The following is a 22,280-nucleotide window of genomic DNA, read 5'->3' as shown; positions in this document are numbered from 1 at the left end:
ATTAAAAAGCCTTCTAGTGTAGCAATCGCATGGCAAGCCTTGATCAGGGTGAATAAGGTTGGTCACCTGACATGTTTTTCGATTTTTACCCAATGGTTTGATTGTTGAAATCGTTAGATTAAAGCAATAAGATAAAAAGTAGAAATATTTAGCTGAAAGTAATGGGCTTACAGTTAGTTAAAAGTAATGGATGGCTGATAATGAATGGAAGGTTCCTGGTTCTGCACCTACCAAGTAATACCAGCTTGTAAAAAGGAAACCCTGACACCTATTATGAAATGAACAACGTCCACTTACTATCCACTTTTAAATCAACTGAAATGAACACATTTGAAGTGTAACAGTTGGCATTAAAAATAGAAAAATATTGGTGTTTCATAAAAAAAGAACATAGCCTTGTGTTTACCTGTTAAATGTGGGATGTTAGAAATCACAGCTATTGGGTTTCATCCTAATGGTATCTGTGAATTTCCTGTTATCTGACCCAAGAGGGACAGCAGGCCCAGAATAGTCTATCATGTCTCCAGACTGACTGAGATTTGGGAAGGTGTACCATTGCTATGAAGAGTCTGTCAGATAAATGTGTTATTACAAAATTTCCTAGAAATCAGGAAATGGTTTAACCGAGCCTGTTCCTCTCTGTGCAGGTAAATACTTTCCAAGTGGTGCTCATTACAGACGGAGAGCTTTCCTTTACTATATTCCAGTACAATAATATCACTTGGACCACAGGCATGCATGCCAGCAGCGGAGGAAACCTGGCCGGGCTGGGAGGGATCGCAGCGCAGGTAAGATCACATTGGCTCGTGGTGACAGTCACATGTAGAATTGATCTACGGTCTGCTTCCTTTGAAGAAACGTTGTAGACATCTAATCCTTTTGTGATGTCTGCCTCCTTGTTAACTCTCTTCCCAGGCAGGTTTCAATGCTGGTGACGGCAAGCGCTATTTCAACATCCCCAGCTCCCGCACGGCTGATGTGGTGAACGTTGAGGGGACCACCAACGTAGGCTACCCAGGCAGATGGGTGTTCCGTATTGACAGCGCACACGTAGAAGTGGGTGGCTGCAATAACTCTGGTGAGATCTCTGTGTAAGAGATGAGTTCCTCTGTGACTCCTGGCTGTTTTAATACATCTTCATCACGTATTCCTGTTACATTGATCTCTTTCTGCAGCATCTGTGTGCCCACACCTGCGACCGTGCCTGAATGGAGGCCAGTGCATCGACGACTGCATTACAGGCAACCCCTCCTTCACTTGCTCATGCTTGGCCGGCTTCACCGGTCGACGCTGCCAAATCGGTGAGTTATTGTTGCCACACACTTCACACTATGAATGGATGTCTATCTACTTGAAATCAACCAGAAAAAAAACACGTCAACTTTAAAAAAACATTACTAGAATTCACCTGCATTGCCAAAAGGACACCCACATAATTCCTTAATTCCTGTATCAACTTCAGGTCTTTTTCTTCTGGGACATGATCTATCTATCCAACCTTTAACCTTGGAAACCCAGATGTTTTCTTCTAATTAAAAAAAGTAATACTACCTCCTTTGTGTTTCTCCCTGGCTCTATAGATGTCGATGAATGTGCCTCATATCCTTGCCAGAATGGAGGGACTTGTAAAGACCAGATTAACAGTTTCATCTGCCAGTGTCCTCCTGCATACACTGGGATTCTGTGTGAAACAGGTACAGCCGACAGTTTGCCTCAAAGCTGATATGTACTACTCCACTTACCATCACAATGAATCCTATTTACAATTATGTGGAAGCTAGTTCAGTCAATGTTCTAAACCTGCCTGTTCTCTTGTCCTGTGTTAATGATCAGCAGCTACTTCAGAATTATTCCTTGTCATTAGTGAGTCCTCCTCAAACAGTTCTACAACATACTGTCACTTTTTAATGTTTGTGTGCTGGACGTTGTGTGCAGAGCTTTTTATAAACAGTCTATGGTGCAGATTAATGTTAGAAAATGTTGTGTTAATCCTACCTAGTTTGTCTGCCAGGAAGATTTTATAGTCAATGTTTTTCATAAAATGAAACTAAATTAGCTTTTATTACTGTTCACGTGTGTGGTTAATATATAAGTTCGAATGATTATCTGAACTGCTGTTTTTTCATACGTTGAGTTTGGGCTATTTCAGAAGTCTGTGAAGCAATTGGACACAGTCGTCAGACCCAACTTCATAACTTTGCAAAATACAAGCTCTTTAATTCATATCAATAAGATACATTGCAGCAACAAAACAAACGTTGTGCTTTTACTTTGAAGGCACATTACTGAAGAGGAAGGGATTTTATGAATGTTGTTGCCATGACGGAGATCAGCACCTGTGCTGTGTGTCTGTCGCTCTGTCCGATATTGTGGGGGAAAAATTATTTGAATTATCAAAAAGAGCTGGCGGTAGAGATATTATTGCTGACGCTCCAAACTTCTCCTCCAAGCTGAAAAACTGGAAAAACCCTGATTGAAGTATTTTGTGCTTCATTAAGTAGTTTCCACACAAAGAAGTATTTAGAATATTTTGGTGGAGCCTTTCTGGAGCTTCTGTGCCTTTTCCCATAGTCCAGCCCGTGGAGATGTATCAAACCTCTTCTAATACCTTTCACAGCCAGCAGCACATACTTGCAGAGTGAGGGGAGCAGTGTGGCGGATATATTAATCAGCTGAGTAAATATTCCACAAGCATGTCTCTCTCCGTCCGTGTGCAATGGCATGTTTGTGTGTGCGTGTGTTGCAGACATCGACGAGTGCAGAGACAGACCGTGCCTCAACAACGCGTCGTGTGTACAAGGCGCCGGCACTTTCACCTGCGCATGTGAACCGGGCTACACTGGCGCACTGTGTGAGACAGGTGAGCTGTGGTTTTTTCGACAGTCCCGGGGAAAAAGTAGGCATCTCCCTCCAGAAGGAAATATTTTCTGCTGCTTTCTACATCAAACTCAGTCATTTGGCAGATGTTTTTGTCCAAAGAGTTTCCCAGTCTACGTAGACAAATGGTTCCAAGTTGAGGTTAACGGTTGATTTGATTTGCAAACAACCTTTTTTTTTTCTTTCTCGTCACACACTGTAGCAATGAACCGCAGTGAGAAAGGTCACTGAAGTCAGGTGGGTTTCCATGAAGACATTTACTCATCTGTCTTTCCTCGTGATTGATTATTGATGAAACTTGAACCCGGTGGAGAATTAAATGATCAGGCCCTGCACAGTTCATGAATCCTTGTTTCTACATGAGGCCGGATTACTCTTAATACCAGACACTTGGTCAATGAAACTCTATGCCTTTGGAAGGGAAGTTCAGTGCTCTTAATCCAGCTCAGTGCCTTAGACGAGAAAATCTTGGATTTCCATGTGGCGACTGAAGAATCTCAATGTGAAACAGAATCAGCAGCAGATAAACGTTTCTCCTCTGATGACCTGAATTTTGTGTGTCCTCCAGACATAAATGAATGTGAGTCGCAGCCTTGTCTGAATGGAGGAGAATGCGTCGATCAGCTGGCCAACTTCACCTGCGTTTGTCCCGCTACCTTCACTGGAGCGCTCTGTGAGACAGGTGACTTGAAATCCACTTTTTTTAACCAAAACAGCATGTTTGCAAATATGGTTATTTATAGAAAATGTTCACACCGTCTGGAAGTAAGAGTTTCTCCTTTCAGTTTGGCTTCCAGTACTCCAGGATTTTTCCAACTGGAACAAACACAAAGGGAATCCTATCATACCTCTTTGAGAGCAAAATGAATGTTTATGGCTACGAATTTTGTGTCAGTGAGTTGGTTCTGTTGTGGCTCGCCATTGCCAACATCATATTCTATCAAATTCTTTTATTTGTTGCTTAAAGACATTATGCCTGTACAGCTATTTAATACAGTCACACCTTCCTGACAACTGTAATTAAAACATAAATACAAAACCTTTTTCTCTGTACAGAACTTAATAGGTAGATGATTGTTTATTTTTAGTTATGTAGTTAAGGAGTGTCTGTGGCTCAGGAGACAGACCGGGTTGTCCATTAACCAGAAGGTCATTGGTTCAATTTGTTCAATCTCCGGCTCTTATCCCCTTACACAAAGTGTCTTTGGGCAAGATGCTGAACCGACTGCTGTGCTGGCAGTGTGTGATGGAAGAAGTGCATTCTATGTGAGGGGGGGATGTTGCTTGTACTGTTAAGCTTTGAATGGTCAATTAGAATAGAGAAACACTATATAAGCCATATAAAGCATCATCCATTTCCCATTTAAGACCGGGAAATGGATGATGATTCTGCTGTCACCTCAATACACTAGAGATGAATTAACTTTTTCAGGGTCTGCTTGTTGACAGAGATGTTTAAAATTTTCTAAAATTCTATAAGTATTCTAATGTGACTCAATTGTAATCACCTCCATTGTATTGTGGTGGCAGCACATATCTCAGAGACAGTTATCTGCATGGTTAGACCAGAGGTAAGTTTGGGAAACAAAAATGTTTTATGGTTATTTCCATGAATCCACCCATCAAACCACTTTCCTATATTTCTTTCTCAGAACTGGTAGCACTTCAGGTTAATTCAACTGAGGCAGAAAACCAAACAGGTAAAGGCAAGCACAGCTACAGCAAAAACTTTGCCAGAATTTCTCACACTCACTTTTGTTCTCATACCACATCCTGCCATGTTTTGTTTTCTTCACCTGCAGCTTTGTGCGAAGACGATGATTGCAACAAGCACCAGATTTGTGAACACACCAGCTCCGGGGGCTACAACTGTACATGCGCTCCAGGCTTCTACGGTGACAAGTGTGAAGGTATTGTGCACTTGGCCAGGCCGACACTCACTGCTGGCAGTTGGGCAGGTAGACAGCAGACTGGGGTATTTGAAGAGGAGCTGTGCTATCCCACAGGAATTTGGAGCTGTGCCCTGGAAGAGGCTGCTGTGATGATGGATTATTGTAATTATCAAAACTGACACGGCCTCGCCCAATGTTTACTACGGGAACCAGTCGCTTGATGTTGTGAATAATTGTTTTATAGCGCATTTTATTAGTTTACCAACAAGAGGAAGTGCTTTGTCTAGACTTAAAACAGCTTCTTTATGAGTCAAAGCTGCTCTTTGGTATTCAGGTCATTTCTTCAGACAGAGCTGTTGAAATATGCATGCTTCCACACCGCTACTTGTTTCTCTGGAAGTTGGCCACTGCACCACGCTATAGTTTCAAGCACAGCTGCTGCTTGCATAACCATAGGGCAATTTGAACACAAAATATGTAAAATGCTCCTGGGCTAATGTTTCATACCTTCCTTTTTGAATGCACATTAATAAGTCATCTGGTGTTATGTATAATCTCTGCATCACAATGTATTTCTTCTAGGAAATAACAAGTGTTCCCCTTAAAGCCAATTTGTGCTCCCATGGGAGTTTACTGTCACTTTGCGATAACAGTTACTACCTGATTTTAATTTTTTTCACCAAAAAGCTCTTAAATAGTATTTGAGCTATTGCAAATGCATGCTACTTCTCACCCCTGAGCTGAAATAACTATCAGTGCTTATATAGGCTCTCTTAAATCTCCCAAATACTTTCCTGCCTGGCTCACTTGGAAGGCACAGTGGAAAAAGGAGCATGATACTCCGAGGAGGAGAAAGTAGCGGGACTCAGAAATGCCTAATCAGGGCTCCCAGATCAAAGGGCCCAGGCCGCACAGGTGGCCAATGAAAGTGGCTCTAGCAAATTAACAATCCATTAATTGCCCTCGGGGGCCATACGTTTTGGTCACAAAATATGCTCCATATCATCAGAAAAATAAAACCCTCCACCGAGCTCCCGCGACTTCAAAGAGGAGCCATTTAGCTGCGATATGGCCACTTCCTTTGATCCGCTGCCGCAATTAGGAAAGAGGGGAAAAATAAAAACATTCTCACAATTTGTACGGAGCGGATGTGCGGCATGCTGACTCCTAATCGTCTGTTCCTCTGAACTTTTGGGGGGGAAAAGATTAGGGAAAGAGAAATGACAGTAAATCAATATATAATTTACAGTACAGCTGATGAAAGGCATTGGCTCAGCATATGTTAGACAATGTTTACCATTTCTACCTTTTCCCTATGTTTACACTCCTGAAAACTTAATTAAAGTACTTTCTTTCAACTTTGAGCTTCTCTCTCATCCTCAAACAAACTCAGACACATGCTCTCTCTCCCTCTCTCTCTGTTTCTCTCTTTGTGTCTGCAGAGGAATGTCTTTGCCAGAATGGGGGTGTCTGTGTGGACATCAATGGGACTTGTGAATGCCCTTCAGGCTACACAGGACCCTACTGTCAGTTCGGTGGGTATAATACGTAATAATCCTATCAGGTGTCTGACAAGAGCTTTGATGAATATGGGGAAAAAAATTGGATAAGCAAAACTTTGCGAATGTCTTCAATGAGAAGTTGTTCATTTTCCAAAATATGTGAACCCACCTAACAATCCCTTCCACCCAGAAGTTACCCAAACGCCATGCAGTCATGGCAGGCTGTGCCCTGATGGAGGCCCTTGCTTGGAGTTCGGGGGAGCATACCTGTGCACGTGTCAGACCAGTGTAGCAGAGCTAGATCTCAAGGACTTTGATCCCTATGGTAAGACCCTGAGTCACCAACCCAACAACAGGGCACTTTGCAGCTATGTGTCATTGCATGAGCAGCTGGTTACTATAGCAACAAACACACTGGTCTTGACAAGTGTCATTTTTTTCAACCAAAAAGTAATGTTCATGTTTGCATTTACTGATTTATGTTGTTTTTATGTTGAGATTTGTATTGCATCGAATCATAAAATGAGGAATAATGTGTTTTTTAAAGGCTCAAGTTAAATTGAGGAGGTGTACCAATGGAACACAGTCAAGTCTCGGTATGTGTTTTTCAGTACAGCCCCGATCGGTCTGCGACTCCTCTCCATGTCTGAATGGGGGCTACTGCTACGAGCGGGACGGGGGCTACACCTGCGAATGCAAATACGGATACTGGGGGAAGCACTGTGAAAAAGGTAGCATTATAATTATTATAAAAACACTAGAAGACCACGCTCACATGAGCCTATGAAGCATCATGATCAAATCATCCCTCAGACTTGTTGGTCATAACTCAAGCTCAAACCCAACAGGAAACATGTTATTACTAGTAATGGTGTTTATGTTAAAATATTACAGCTGCAATAGTACAACAGCTAAAAGGCTTATGCTAACTTGCACTGATGACAGAGTTTTGAGCTTTTTTCCTGAATTATGACCGTAACTGTTATTGAATTATTTTGTGTGATTACAAGCTAAGTGTTCTCTGCTTCAAGGTTTCTCTTGTCTCTTTCCAGTTAGACTCAATACTTGTGCTTCTGGTCCCTGCCGCAACGGTGGCTCCTGTAAGGAAGAGGCGGGAAGCTACAGATGTGTGTGTCCTTACAGATTCACTGGGAAACACTGTGAAGTGGGTGAGTGCCAGCCTCAAGTCATATTCAAATCATTTTGTACTCAGGGCAAAAACAAACTAAATTTCTTGCAAAACTGTGTGAAATGAAATCATTGCATTTCATGTGTAAGAATGCACAGTAACAACCCCAGTTTCACTGTTAAAGTTGAGAATCTTTTTTTTAACTCGGTGATCAGAAAACTGTGATTCTACTTGAGACTCTGTCTGCCCCAAGAAACCAGTCACAGATGTATTATGGCAGTAGGGTGGGAATTGAAGAGATACCAATGGTTCAAAGTTTCCATTTTAAAGTAATTTAATCTATCCTCGACATGTATTACTTTATTCAGTAAAACCAATTTAGTTAAATGATAAATATAATGTTAGGGTTCGGGGTTGTGTAATTATTTTTCCATCTTTAAATGTAAATTGGATGCTTTAGATACTCAATACCTGGCCAATAGAATACAAAAACCTTAAATTATTGTAAATACAAAAACAAACTAATAATGGCTTTGGCAGTGTAGGCACTCTAATGGATGTTTGCCAAAGATTTCACTAAGAATAAATTGATGGAAAATATATATATCTTTACAAATATTTGGTTGCACTACCTGGAATTTTTTGGGCAGTGATTTTAAAAATATTGTTAAAAATGACAAGTTATTCAACAAATGAGACTTGTTCAAACACATTGATCTGGTCCCAAAAATATGTATTATATCTGTATTGAAAATACTTTTTAAAAATACCTTACTAGAAGCTTTACGTGTTGCTTGGTTGTGAAGCAGTGGCACTCGTGTGTGAGTGTCAAATACATGGCATTTCAGGAATTCAAGCCCATGTTGTGTGGAAAGATGTTTCCACCCTGAGTTGAAATGACCATTCAGGTCGCACTGTCGTCATCCTCCTTCATGAAATGAAGCCACGCTCTGGACAGTAAATCCTTTCCACCATGACTCCTACTTGTTTCCACCAGCATAGAAGCCTCAGGTAGATGTTGTTGTTTTGCAGTGAGCAACAGTCAGGAAAACATCCCAGCATGATGCAACGATGTGATAAGCTCAGATGCACATGATGTTGATAGTTTGGACAATTTAAAACTGGTATTCAACCCTTTATGGTTCCCATCCCTCTCTGGGAGAGGTTGTAGATGAAAAGTTATCATAATATTTGTCTTCATCTTAGGAACATCACCAAAACTTTTACTCAATTCTCAATTTACTGCAATATTGAAACAAACATACCCACTTTGAAAAAATAAACTCCCTTTTTGATTTTCAATAAACCTGCATGATACACACAGCTATATCAGGAGTCAGATAGAATGTAGATAAACAAAAACTAACAAAACAGAAATAAACCGCAAAGAATCAAGAACAATAAACACCAGCTTCCATCTGTATAGTGCGAGGTATGCTGGGCTTTCATCCGGCTTTGAGCAGAGGAACATATCGGTCATCTTCAGGTTCACCTTGCTCATCAAATCCACTTGTTAGGTCTGTGTGTTCAAGGTAGTTACACACCCACTTGTATTCGAATTCACTTGTTGCAACTTTACCTTTTCCGTGATACAAAAAAACAAAGATCACGCTCCCCACTGCACACGACACCACCCTGCCTACGTGTATCTTTTAGAAATGATCCCTTTAGAAAAGTCCCTTCACTTGTTTATCAAGCCTGACCACACCTTTTATTTTATTTTCCAACGCGATGTTACACTGCCTTCCGTTTGAGAACTGCTTGTTCTTAGAGTCCTGTTTTGTGACCTTTAAACTGTGGGGCACCCTCCCCTGGATCGTACAACAGCAAACTGTATTATGATAATAATTTTTTTGAATACATTTTTTTGGACTGCATCTTGACATGCTTTACACATGACGTTATTATTTTCTCTATTGTTATCATTAATTCTGCGTGTGTATGCTTTCTTTCAGGGAAGCCAGACCCCTGTGCCTCCACCCCCTGTCTAAATGGCGGGACGTGTTTTCACTACATTGGAAAGTATAAATGTGAATGCACTGAGGCGTTCAGTGGCAGACACTGTGAAATAAACAGGAGCTCAGTACAAACATCTGCAGGTAAGGAGACTGTGTGTCACCACACAATAATGTCCCAAGTCTCACTCTGATGCCAAACTTTGTACGACATTGACTTTTAATAGATTGTCACAAGCAGGGGATATCCTGAGCTGTGTGTAGAGATAGTCGTTTTCCATCTGAAGATAATCTTAGCTGTGTTGCTGCACCGGAGGCCCCACATATACGGATATAGAATGGCTGCATAAACTATATAAAGCCAGACCTGATTGGACCTGATGCTGCATGCTGGGGTGTAACTTTAGGAGGACAAAACCAGAGTGTGTGTATCTAAAACACCTCTGTTACCAGTAATATGTCCTGAATGAGCTCCTTTAAGCCCCACTGTTTGTGAGTAGCTAGTGTTACTGTGCAGCCGTGCCGACCTTATCGGCCTGTTTGGATTCATTTCAGAGCTGAGCTGTGGGCCGCCCCTGCAAGTCAAGAACGCCGAGGTCCAGTTCTCCTCGACAACACCGGGCTCCATGGCTGTTTATATATGCAACTCAGGCTTTATGTCTGTGCCCAGAGCCACCCAGAGCATCTGTGGTATTCAGGGAGACTGGAGCCAGCCACCCGTTTGTGAGGGTTTGTACAGAAACAAACACACACTCCGAACAAACATCCTACACAACAAGATTCCTATTTTTTCCACAGTTTATACACTTACACTTATTCCTATCATTGCAGAGATCAACAAGTGTCTATCACAGCCTTGCCTTAATGGTGGTACGTGTCAAAACCAGGTTGGATCCTACCAGTGTGTGTGTAAGGATGGCTTCAGTGGAAACCACTGTCAAACAGGTATCACCTAATCAAACTCATAACAATGAAATAATACATGCTATTTAGAAGAAACTGTACAGATGTAACAACAATCTAAAAAATATTAGGATGTCAATTAAACAATAATTGGATAATAATAGTAAAAACAAGAAGGCATGGTAACACAGAAAAAGCAGGTCTAAAAGGTTTTAGGTAGGATTTGTAAGTGGGAATAAAGTATATAGAAAGTATATATATATATAAAAATATTTGTCATCAGGAGGTGCCTAGATATTGGCTTATCTTGGTCCCACACAATACACCAATGGAGTCCATATGTGATATATACACCAATTTTACCTCTAAACCAATATGTCAAATATCCCATGGTTAGAGGTCAGATATTACCTAATGCCATTCTGAGACGGGTCAATTAAGATTCATTTTAGCAAAATTGTATACATTTCTCTTGTGTTGTTCTTTCATGGAAGTAATTACAAGTGTAAACACATAGGCAATGTCAAGGGACATACATGAGGGGATGTTGGACCGGGAGCCAGTGTAGTTGTTGAAGGACCAATTGAGGAACTTCTAGTAATGCTGAAATAAGTTCAATGTATCTGCACACATATTGATTATAGTACCGGTGTATATGTGTGTTTCCTCCCCCTTAAGAGACACACGCATGCCTGTCTGAACCCTGTAAGCACGGGGGGACGTGCGAGGACCAGCCTGGATCCTACTTGTGCCACTGTCCACAAGGTTTCAAAGGACAGAACTGTGAAATAGGTACAGTGTTTACTCAACCTGCTACAGCTCCTATATTTTAACATACAGATTATAGAGGACAGCAATCAAGTTCTACTGTAAATATGTGTGTGCAGAGCAGGATGCGTGTGAATCCAACCCCTGTCTAAATGGAGGAGTGTGTCGGGGCTTCAGGCGGCATTATGTGTGCGTGTGCAAAGGAGGTTTTTTCGGGGACCAGTGCCAGATGTGTAAGTGGCCTTCGACTGCCTCACAAGTCTGTTTTGTTGATGTTAAAAGCTCATTTACACAAACTTAATGAAGTGCAAACAGTCGCGCATGAGTCGCATTGTAGCAACTGTTTATCTTTGTCACCCCCCAGTGGAAGATCCATGTGTACTGCAACTTTGTGGAAACCGTGGCGTCTGCAGGACTGACAGGAGAGGAAACTACTACTGTGTTTGCAAAACAGGATACACAGGCAAAGACTGTGAGAAAGGTCAGTCAAGAGTCACTACACACTGCATCAGTGTCCAGCTTGATCAGCTTGTCTGCTGTGTATTTCTAAGACAACTCTGTAATTATTTAATGTATGGATCAGACATGTAAGGTTGCCAATGTTCCCAGACCTGTTGCCTCCCTCTGGTCTTCATGTGCTGCGCGTGGAAGAGAGCGAGGTGGAGTTGCGCTGGGATGAGCCGGAGCCGGAGCACAGCCTGATCAGCGGATTCGCTGTCACCTACGCTCCACTGGGGGGTGGGGGTGACCCCAAAACAGATTACCTGGACAGGCATCAGTCCACCCACGTCATGCGGAGCCTGGTGCCCGGCCTGCTCTACAACATCTCCACCTTCTCCATCAAACGCAGCACCAACAGAAAAGACTCCAGTCAGCCTGCCACCGCACTGATACGCACCAGTGAGCATATTCCTAAATGCATCGGTAGTAACATGTGTAACCAAATGTCCGTATAGGTTTGATTACATTTCCATGTGTTTTCCTGTGCAGGACCTCGGCGGGTGGAGGAGCTGCAGTTGGTGAATGTGTCCTCATCTCAGGTTTGGCTGCGTTGGCTGGTTCAGGCGGCTCGTCATGCAGCGGTCAGCAGGGTGCACGTGTCTCTGTTGCCCTCAGATGGAAGCGAGGCTCGCACCGCAGTGCTCAACACCAGCACCACTGAGTACAGCTTCAGGTCAGCATGACAAATAATGCTTCAAAAGAACATAGACAACTGTACAGACCTCCAGCTTTACTTGGCCACTAAGTGGTGATGTTGTGCACTTTGAAGGGCTTTGGGTAATATACCTTTCAACCACCAGAGGGCGCTATTTAGCCACTGCTGACAAAGGTGCCATGCTTGTTTGACTGTAGTGCATTTACCTTTGTGTGTTTCTCAGTTCACTACTTCCTGGTCAGATGTACACAGTGGACGTGCTGACTCAAAGTGGAATCAGACCAGATGAGTTTCCCTCCACCAGCCACTCAGTTGGACCACTGCAGTTCTGGAGCAGTAGGTTACTTCACTACTTAGCTGTTAGTGCAACTATGTATTATGTCTAATTACATTGAAGGGATTTGAATGATACTAAAACAGCTGCTGGCTGCCCAGTTTTGTCCAGATTTAGAATTTAAACTTTTTCTAATTCCCTTTTGGAAATATAAGAACATGCGTCATACGACTGGCTTTATCTTTTTGTCTGTTTTTACTTAAATCTCTTTTTCTTTGAGAATCAAATGTTCAAAACTTTGAAAAGGATTGAGAATTAAAAAAATGTTATTCCATATTCTAGCATGTACTTCAAGTTCTTCTTCAAGTTAAGCTTTTCCTGAAAATGTCTGCCAGACAATCCAGCCTGTTTGACATGACAGACAAATGTGGATTACAGTGAATGTTTAAGTACAAGGTGTTAAATCGAGCTCAAATTTTCTTCAAGACTATCAACCGTGTATTAGACCATTGTATATTTAGTTTGTTAAATTGAAATCTGATATCGAGTACCTGTGTTTTGATCCATAGCCATGATATCATATGTCGCCTGCTTTAACTTTGTTTTCTCTTTTCCTGTATTGTAATGTAAGTAATGTCTTGAAGCCCATATGAGCTAAGTCCTTCTGGTGAATGACGGTTGGATAAAAGAATAAATGCATTTATTCATTCTATAAGCACAGAGAATTGTATACATTGTTATAACCAGTAGTGATACGCATGTTGATTAGCTCTGTGATTGGTTATCTTGTGAATTGGCAGCAGTTTACATATTTAGTTAACATCATTTTACACCACAGCAAACAAAATGACAACACAAAATCAAGTAACAAACAATGGTATCTGTTTATCAATCTGACCATCAACATGTGTTTCCCTCAGGGCCTCTCCCCCCACAGAACCTCTCCCTGTCACATGTGACCACGAACTCCGCGCTGATCACCTGGAGCCGCCACCCGAGAAGTGTCCCAGATGGCTTTGTGGTCAACATGACCCGAGGGTTGAATACCAGGAGTCGCTTCCTGCCCAACGGGAAGTTAGGCTCGTATACCCTCCGTGAGCTGACGCCAGGACAGCAATACTATGTGGCTCTCACATCCGTCAAAAGCACGGGGCAGGAGCAGATCCACAGCGTTCCTCAGCACTTAGCCTTCACTACCTGTGAGTGTCTGCAAGAGCGTTTTCATCTCCTCCATCCATATACAATAAAATGTCCCATTAGTTAGATTCCTTTTTCTGCCCAAATCTGAAATCTGCTTTTAATGAATCTGCCGTATGATTATAAGTGGGTGATTTTCAAGTCAAACTCTGTGCTCATTTCCTGTGGGGCAGTGCCAATGGAGGGGCGATCACCAAGGAGAGAGAGGCCAGCGGCGACTGGTCAGGGGACTCAGGTGGGACGCACACCTCCCCCAGCTCAGCCTCAGGACCTGGGAGGTGCAGCAGAGACGGAGAACTCCGAGGAAATTCCCAGGTATGATTGTGATGATGAACAAACAGCCATTAAAAACATTATACTGTGTTTATTGCTGCTGAAGTGATTTGTTTCTGTGTTGCAGATACACAGAGCTCATTGACAGGAGAGGAAAGATAACGGCTAAGTTCACTCACTTACCTCGAAAAGCCCTTCGACATCGTAATAGTAAGTACGAGTCGTAGGAGACGCGTGATAAACATTAAGTCATGATTCACCACTTTACCAACGTTTGACACATTTTCCAAAACATTTAATGTGTTCTATACAGTTATTCACTCTTATTTGACATACGTAAATTAATAAAGGAATTTTCAATGCTTCTAGGCAGGAGGACACTTTTACATTTCTAGTTTTAATGTGATCAGGATGTACAAACAATGAAGGAGTTTTCTTATTGGCTTATCTTAACTTAAGTCATACTGCATAAGCATATGTCCCTAACCAAGGCCTGTCTGAATGAAATACGGGTGGTCCTCTAATGTAAACCGGTCTCTCTGCTATCACAGATTAATCTTGCACATGGTGTCCACTTTATCTTGAAGCTCTTGACAAAGACAGATAAGTCAGACACCAATGACTTTCAGGAATAATCTTCTTCTTTTAGTTCTTAGACGATAGTTTTTAGTAATGTTTTTCACTTGTTTAAGTTAGTGCATCACAGTGCAGAGGTTTATAGCCGATGGTCTAAACAGAAAACTGTTTTACAGATGTTATCCTGTGCTCCAGGGAGGATCGCTTCCTTTCTAGAAATGTTCGGCCCTTTTTCTCAGTGTTACACCCATGATGTCATAATATGATTTTGGTCACATATTGTCAAATCAGCAATGTTGTGTTTCTTTGCTCCAGGCTGAGGAATGTACACAACACGTTTAGTGTCCCATTTAGTACGACTTCCCAGTGTAGCAGTATGTCATTCATTTTGTCTTCTTTTTACATTGATTCATGACAGAACATTTTTTGCTTTGCAGAGCCTGAGCCTCCGATTAGATTAGAGAAGATGGAAGAAACAACAAACAAAATCAGCCTTGCACTAGAGATTCAAGAAGATGGTTTAAGAAGGAAGCCTGGTAGGTGTTTTGCTGTTTGTTCCAGCGGATGTCACATCTGCCGCTGTAACTGATCCCAGCTGATGTGTCACACATGTGAGAGCAGTGTCCTTTTGAAAAGAGACAACTTATTGGTTTCTATGTTATTTTTCAGTGACTATGTTTACATGGACAGTTATATTCCGATATTAACCAGATAAGACAATAGTCTGAATAAGGCAGCATTTTCTGATTACCTTAACCTGAATAATGGCATATTTAGAATAAACAATGATTGAATTAAAGCTAGGGTTGGTAATCCTGCAAAAGCTATAGCTTAATAGCAAAAGCTAGCAATGCTTTGAGAAAAATCCCATCCCACCCCCCTCTATTGACCCTCGCGTCAAAACCTTGCCCATACGTCTGACAACTGCTAAAATCCGACTTTTGGTGTATGTCTCTTCGGCTGAAGACTCGGGCCGGGTGCGCACAGGCAGGCAGGTCTGTTAGCGACAGACAGGTACTAGGATTTTGACCAATCATTTGATTAGGTCAAAGTGAAAGAATTGGCCATGTTGTGCCAATGTTCATTTCAGATGACTTTATCTGTTGATTGCTATTGGGACGAGAAGAGGATTTCCACAAAAGAGGGGAAGTGGTGTTAGAGATAGAGGCCATCAACATGCAGTATCAGCTGTAGATAATGTGGAGTAGTGGGCCTGAAACCTGAGACACTTTCTCTTTCTGTTGTGTGGATGTTAATGGCAGCTGTTGTCTTTTAGAGTCGCCCCAGGACTGTCGCAGTCTGCCCTGTCAGAATGGGGGTACATGTGCGAGCGGAGGAGACTCCTTCATCTGCGACTGTGCAGTGGGGTTCAAGGGCAAACAGTGTGAACTGTGTAAGTTTATGTGCTTCCTCTCACACACACACACACAAACACACACACACACGCACACACACACACACACACACACAGGCTGCTGCTTGGCAAGTGAGTGAGCATGGGTAGTCGCTCATCCTGTTTATGTTTTTAGGACACTGAACAAGGGTTTTCTTTATTAACACAGATTTTTGTCCTAAACACTAGATCTACAAGTTGATTAGTGAAGTCAGTAACATAATAAACTCCATGGATTATCTTTCTCTAATTGCTCTTTGTGGTGTAGCAGGGGGCTTGAGCTTTTTCCATCTGGTGCTGGCTGAGAGGCAGGGCACGCACATGTTTTTGAAATAATAGTCTTTTATATCTTAACAAGACTCGGAAACCCCTGTCATGCTTCCAGTATGACTATACAGTACTTAGCCACAGTGCTATGAATACTAACAGCAGCATGCTAACATTCTCTCAGGGACAATGTTGATGTATAATGTTTATCCATCACCATCTTAGTTTAGCATGTGAGCACATTAACATCAGACTGATGACTATGTTGTTAGTTTTGCAGGTATTTGGCCACAAGCCATAGTATTGGAAAAATTTACTTTTCATCTGATGGGGGTGCTACATGAAAAGTCATAGGATCACAAATATCTACACAAAATGTATTGGCCATCCATTCTATAGTTTTCAAGGCATTTCAGTCAAACCCACAAATGTCAACCACTGGTGCCACATGTGTTCCTCTGACGCCAGAGGCTCAGACCATGATATATTCACATATTCCAAATCATCATCCTCTGGGGACCATGAATGTGGGCACAAGATGTCATATCAGTCCATCAGACAGTCACTGGCATATTATTATTTGGACCAAAGTGGTGAACCAACGAACAAAGCCTCAATCTCAAGAGCCAAGCACGCTAGTGTGAGTAAAAGCTCCTTTCCAAATCGGTCTACTTATAGCTGCTGTGGCTAAGGAGGTAGAGCGGGTAGCCCACTATCCAAAAAGGTTGTTGGTTCAAACTCCGGCTCCTCCATTCCGCTTGCTGAGGTGTCCCTGAGCAAGACGCTGAACCCCAAATTGTCTCTGGCTAGATGCACTGTTGGAATGTGTATGAATGACAAAAACTGTACAGTAAGCTGCTTTGAGTGGTCATCAAGACTAGAAAAGTGCTATATAAATTCAGACCATTTACCACAGTGGCCCAGTCATAACAAAGAGACTTGGTGTCTTGATGTTGCTGCACTGTGGTTCAGGAGGCTCCTATGTGTTTATGTGGAGTTTGCATGTTCTCCATGTGTGATTTTCCTCCCACAGTCCAAACAAATGTTTAGCTGAATTGGAAACTCTAGCTAGCATCGGTGCAAGGCCTCCATTACCCTGGACAGAATTAATGATGCGGAAAATTGATGGATAATTTAATGCTAGTTCACGTGATAACAAGCCCACAGCTTAAGGCATTACATAAACTGGCAGCATTCATGCCACTGGGATAGGTGAACAAAGAGGTTCTGGGGGAAGATGTCTGCCCCCCAGCTGTCCCTAGTGTCAGTGCAGGATTTACAGTCCTGTCTTTGTGTTCCCGAGGGTTGTGTTTCTGCTTCCTCTCAGTGTAAGTGGAGCATCTCAGGGTGTGAACTTGAAGTGTAATGTATGTTAGATTTGAATGTCATCGTGTTAACTGTCACAGAGCTCTGAGCTATGTATAGAGATCTTATATGCAGGAAACACACTCCACTGACGATTGACCCCTGTGACCTTTATGAATGGCTTGGTTAACTTTAAGGCTCAGGGGCATGAATGTACAACATGAATACAGTGTCAGCGAAGGCACAAAGCACCATATTATTTGTGCCGTGCCGCTTTCCTCCTTTCAAGGACCCAGTGTTATATTCATAACTCAGTGTTTCCTTTGAGTGTTTGGCACTTTGAATGAGGCAGCAGTATATTATCTGTGGACAATATCCCTCTCTGTTCTCAGGCCACTTCATCCTTGGTATCTCTCTTCTGTCACAGGGAAATCTTCTAATCGAAAAGTCATGTAGCAAGTAGCACATGTACAGGTCGTGCAGTTGTGCACTCAAGGGAGGCTATACCCCATACACTATAAGCACTGTTATTCATTTTCCAGACACACAGTACAGCTGACACAAGTCACCAGCTTGTTTTCAATGTATCTGTGACAGACTGTAAATAAGAAACTGCCAGCTGCCTGGAGGAAAAGTCTCTTGGCCATTTGTACTACTACTGCTTTATATGGAGGACAGTCAGAAGGACTGCAGTATCTACACTGTCCAATGCAATGTTTACATTATTTAAAATAATTGATTATAAGCCTCTTATATACATTCACAGACTCTTTCTAAAGGGCATAAATAAAATGCAATGTGTTGCTCAACATGACTGTATTAGATTATTATTTAGATCATTTGTGTCCCCTCCTTTTTGGGAAGCTAACCTGCTCCTGTAAATAGCCTGACCAAGATTTTCAACTACCATTACTGGTCTTATTTTGGGCCTAGTAGTGATACTTCAAGGAATCCACATTTTAACGCAGCTACGTATGTACAGTCCTTTTGAAAAACCAGAACTACAGAAAGATATTATTAAAGGGATTATGGCACAAAACTAAAGAAGCAGATCTTGGAGAAAATGCTGCTCCTGTGTTATTGCTGCGTGAAACTGATTACGTTATTTTTGAATTACTTTGTGACATGGAAGCTCCTTCATGTTTCTGGTGAGTTATAGATAAATGGGAGTGAATAAGTGCTTTAAAAGTCTTGAGCATTAGGCTTTAATTTACGATGATGTGTAACTCTAAACTAAAGTATTCCATAACTAGAAGGGCACTCGGCAAGTGCATACCTCTGCCAAGGCTGTTTGGCCACTTTATCACCATATTTATTATACGGATCAGTACCAAATTTTATTTATAGATATTAGCACTCTAAACATGAATGCTTTTTTTATAAAGGTCGCTGCACTCTCTCTTGAGAAATTCTGAAAAATCACAATGTTGACAAAATAAACAAATCTTAGATCAACCCACTTATTTGAATCTGCTCCAAAAGTTAACGGGTTCTTCATTTAGCCAAGTTTTTTCAAGGTATTCCTGCTAAAAGACAGACAGACAAAAAACAGCAAGGAAAACATAACCTCCTTGGTGAATGTAGAAAGCTTTGACACAGTTGATCTGCAGTACTGAACATTTATAAAATATCAGTGGAGTTCAATTTGTATTTTTAACTGGCTATGTTGCAAATACACTACATGGTTATGTTAAATACATGCATGAGAAGATGTAAAAGCTTTAAATAAGAAGGACCCTCTAGAGCGCATACTGCCACCGTAGTTATATGTAATGCTGCTGACAAACAAGGACAGATGAAAACATTACCTCCTTGGTGGAGGTAATAAGAAAATGCAAAGCAAATGTCTATAAAGATGTAAATTCACCATTAGACATATCAATTGCCTTGATAGTGTAGAAGGTGACATTAAAGTGTCTTTAAAAACAAAGTTCTTCATGCTAACTAGAGAAAATGTCAGTTTTTGATTCAGTTCAGTGTTGATGAAACTGTGTTTCGAGGAGACACTGGACATACCCTCGCCCCTCTTCAGTTTTTTTCTTCAACTAAACATCCAGCGTCAAGATTGTTTAAACATTCCTTTCCTAAAACCATCCATCAGCCACAGAGCAGGGCCCGGCTCCAGCCCACATGACTCCTAAACCATCCAGCAGACGATTCCTCACTGACAATACTTAAAACATTCATTCCCTTGTGTTTTGTGACGGCCTTTTTTTTTTTATTGCAGCGTGCCAGCGAGTGCCACACCCATGTACCCGTATCTACTCTGAAACAAAGAGTGTGCCTGTCTGGGAGGGTGGAGTCTGCCACTACCTGTAAGTCCTATCAGGCAACAGATCTACAGTTCTGCTCCTTGCATCTAAATCTACAGTACATCCAAATAGAAAAGCTGGAGTAACGCAGAGATTACGTGTTATCCTGTGGGTCAAACAGATGTGCGTGTTTTCTTCTCTGCAGATACAAAAGAACATATAAAGTACAGCAGGACGTCTGTTATCGAGAGGTTTGTGAACCAGTGCTTCCAAAGAAAAGTCAGAGTAAGTTCCAAAAGCCGTCTGAACAATGATGAGGTCATTTCCGCCAATAAAACTAACGCGTTTCTTTTTTACACCTTGTTATTACTTCGCTCAGCAGCCAGAAGAACACACAGACAACAATAAAGGTGGGTTTTCCTCTAACACAACATCCTCATCCCACCTTGTGTTTTCACTGGTGCTGTAACACATCACAAGATGTTCAACAATTCTCCTAAATATTTGTCTTTTCTCTCCTTTTTTCCAGAGCACTTGGTTAACCGATGAAAGGACTGTTGTCACTGTCATGTGAAAACCTCCTTACTTCAATTTTGGTGTTTATAATCTACTTGAACTGATTATGGTCTTTTTTTTTTGTGCTGAACACCCGTGTCAGAGCCCACTGTAACATTCAGACACACATCGTCATTCATCTGAAAATGAGGTCGCTTTCATTAACGTCCTGAGAGCTGCAGTCTGTTGCTCCGAGCTTTCGTGAAGAAGCTTCAGTCGACCCAGTGAAAATGGCCCCAAATCATTTATCATTTGTGATGTTTGATGATTCATATTTCATACAAACTCTTGTATGCAAATATCAATGGAAAGCAGTCCACTGCAGTGCATCAGATACCTTATATACCTCATTTCCATGTCCATGCTGACACATTAGGAGAGGTTTTTTTTATTGTATTATTTGTGATTCAGCTGCAGGTTTGTCCCTCAGGGAAATAACTGTAGAGTGTTCAGAGTCCCGGTCTTTTCCCTACTCCGGCGCCATGAGCTCCTTATAATGATGATGGGAAAACTTTTTTTTCCACACCCCATAAATTCATCTTGTCCTCTGACAATGGTGCACAGTGTTATTTGTGTATAAATATCTGTTTCTGTGTCTTTGCAGGCATCAGTGCTTGCTACTCTGTAAATAGTGTTTATAGGCCATTTTGTAGGTGAATATTTTATTAATAAAAATTTTAAAATGTTTTTTGTTTCTGGTGTCTTGTTGGGTTGATGTTTTCATCTTGAATTATATATTTAAAAAGTACAGTATCCATTTTTAGAGAGTTTATTATTGTAATTTAGTTTAGCATTTAGTTTAGTTTATTTCACACAACATAAATACAAAAATACAAAATGAAATGTAAAAATACTTGTGAGAAAGTAGTAATGGCTTCTATTAAAACCACACCCAAATATAACAAAAAGTAAAATACAAACAAACTAAATCTTTATTTTATTTTATTTTATCCATAAATACCTGCTAAATAAATCCATTTAAGTAAATTAATTCTAAAAGACACAGTATCACCGTCACAAAGACATGGTTAAAGATGTCATTCAAGTATCTTTGAGGTCTTAGTATAATAACTTTACATGATGTGGTTACCCAGTCATTTTATGTGATTTATTAAATGGGCCAGTCAGTTCAACAGTAGCCAAAATGACCTGATTGATTAGAAGTATTTTAACAGTATTTCAACAACAAGAGGAGGCAAACATGACCCATTTCAGTTGTGGTGCATGTAAAAGACAAAAACCAATACTGTCCATCAGACTAACAGTTACTATTGTCTGTGCCTAGATTATAGATTATATCACTGGCTAACTCCACCACCCACTGGTGAACACTGACTTCCAGAACAGACTCAAACTCTTGCTTTGTCTTCAGCCATAGATGGAGACAATCCCCAAAAGAGAAAATGGGCAGATCTGATCATCACACTTTTCCACCAAGTAACCAAAGATTCAGCTAAACCCACTCCTGCAGTTGGCCCACAGACAGCAGCACAACCTGCCATCTGCAATGACACATCTGTTACATCCCTCACCACAGACAACTGACCAATTAAAAGAGCTACACTGATTAATGAGAAACATTCTAATTATTATGCCTCTGTGCAGGCAGGAGGGTCCATCAAGGGCTTCATCAGTATGAAAGCAATGAAATTCTCTGCTGTTCCCCAGATGGAAAATTTCAGGGCACTCTCCACAATCATCTTCAAAACATCACACTAGGAAAATCCTGTGCTCCAGCAGAGTTCCACACACTTTGCCAAGCAGCACTGAAACTGTTTTGGAGGCTTATGGTCACCCAACACCTCACTAAGACACGTGTGTGTTCTACATAATGTGTACATTGTGCCAAACCCACTGTAGACCAGATTAACGTGAATGCAAGTATTGTAACTCCACTTACAGTGCAGCTATAACAGTAAAACGACATCATTAATGTTGTGTATTAATGTGGATATTCATTATTCACATGTCCCTTTTGCATATTTTATTTCCACTCATTCCTTATG

At 41.3% G+C, this 22,280-nt stretch overlaps 1 protein-coding gene across 3 annotated transcripts in view; it reads left to right on the top strand.

The window, feature by feature from the left end:
• sned1 (sushi, nidogen and EGF-like domains 1) overlaps positions 1–20,961 on the top strand; it is a 28,761-nt gene extending 7,800 nt beyond the window's left edge. Inside the window, exons 3-32 of one of the 3 annotated variants that reach the window (XM_035176002.2) lie at positions 648–788; positions 916–1,078; positions 1,176–1,301; positions 1,581–1,694; positions 2,747–2,860; positions 3,446–3,559; positions 4,530–4,577; positions 4,680–4,787; positions 6,212–6,304; positions 6,462–6,596; positions 6,883–7,002; positions 7,324–7,440; positions 9,356–9,499; positions 9,911–10,084; positions 10,187–10,300; positions 10,937–11,050; positions 11,146–11,259; positions 11,391–11,507; positions 11,636–11,926; positions 12,017–12,200; positions 12,406–12,518; positions 13,377–13,655; positions 13,827–13,968; positions 14,054–14,136; positions 14,940–15,038; positions 15,779–15,895; positions 19,695–19,782; positions 19,925–20,004; positions 20,102–20,129; positions 20,249–20,961. In XM_035176002.2, the coding sequence (XP_035031893.2) occupies positions 648–788; positions 916–1,078; positions 1,176–1,301; positions 1,581–1,694; positions 2,747–2,860; positions 3,446–3,559; positions 4,530–4,577; positions 4,680–4,787; positions 6,212–6,304; positions 6,462–6,596; positions 6,883–7,002; positions 7,324–7,440; positions 9,356–9,499; positions 9,911–10,084; positions 10,187–10,300; positions 10,937–11,050; positions 11,146–11,259; positions 11,391–11,507; positions 11,636–11,926; positions 12,017–12,200; positions 12,406–12,518; positions 13,377–13,655; positions 13,827–13,968; positions 14,054–14,136; positions 14,940–15,038; positions 15,779–15,895; positions 19,695–19,782; positions 19,925–20,004; positions 20,102–20,127 (3,672 nt within the window). In that variant the 3' untranslated portion in view covers positions 20,128–20,129; positions 20,249–20,961. Of the gene's footprint in view, positions 1–647; positions 789–915; positions 1,079–1,175; positions 1,302–1,580; positions 1,695–2,746; positions 2,861–3,445; positions 3,560–4,529; positions 4,578–4,679; positions 4,788–6,211; positions 6,305–6,461; positions 6,597–6,882; positions 7,003–7,323; positions 7,441–9,355; positions 9,500–9,910; positions 10,085–10,186; positions 10,301–10,936; positions 11,051–11,145; positions 11,260–11,390; positions 11,508–11,635; positions 11,927–12,016; positions 12,201–12,405; positions 12,519–13,376; positions 13,656–13,826; positions 13,969–14,053; positions 14,137–14,939; positions 15,039–15,778; positions 15,896–19,694; positions 19,783–19,924; positions 20,005–20,098; positions 20,130–20,248 lie in introns of all 3 variants that reach the window. The other 2 variants (XM_035176001.2, XM_035176000.2) reach the window with 2 other exon arrangements.
• The last annotated feature ends 1,319 nt before the right edge of the window (positions 20,962–22,280 follow it).

This window comes from Hippoglossus stenolepis, chromosome 14, assembly GCF_022539355.2.
Source record: "Hippoglossus stenolepis isolate QCI-W04-F060 chromosome 14, HSTE1.2, whole genome shotgun sequence".
Lineage (NCBI taxonomy): Eukaryota > Metazoa > Chordata > Actinopteri > Pleuronectiformes > Pleuronectidae > Hippoglossus > Hippoglossus stenolepis.
The sequence above is the reverse complement of the archived record's forward strand: the minus strand, read 5'-3'. Positions and strand labels throughout refer to the sequence as shown.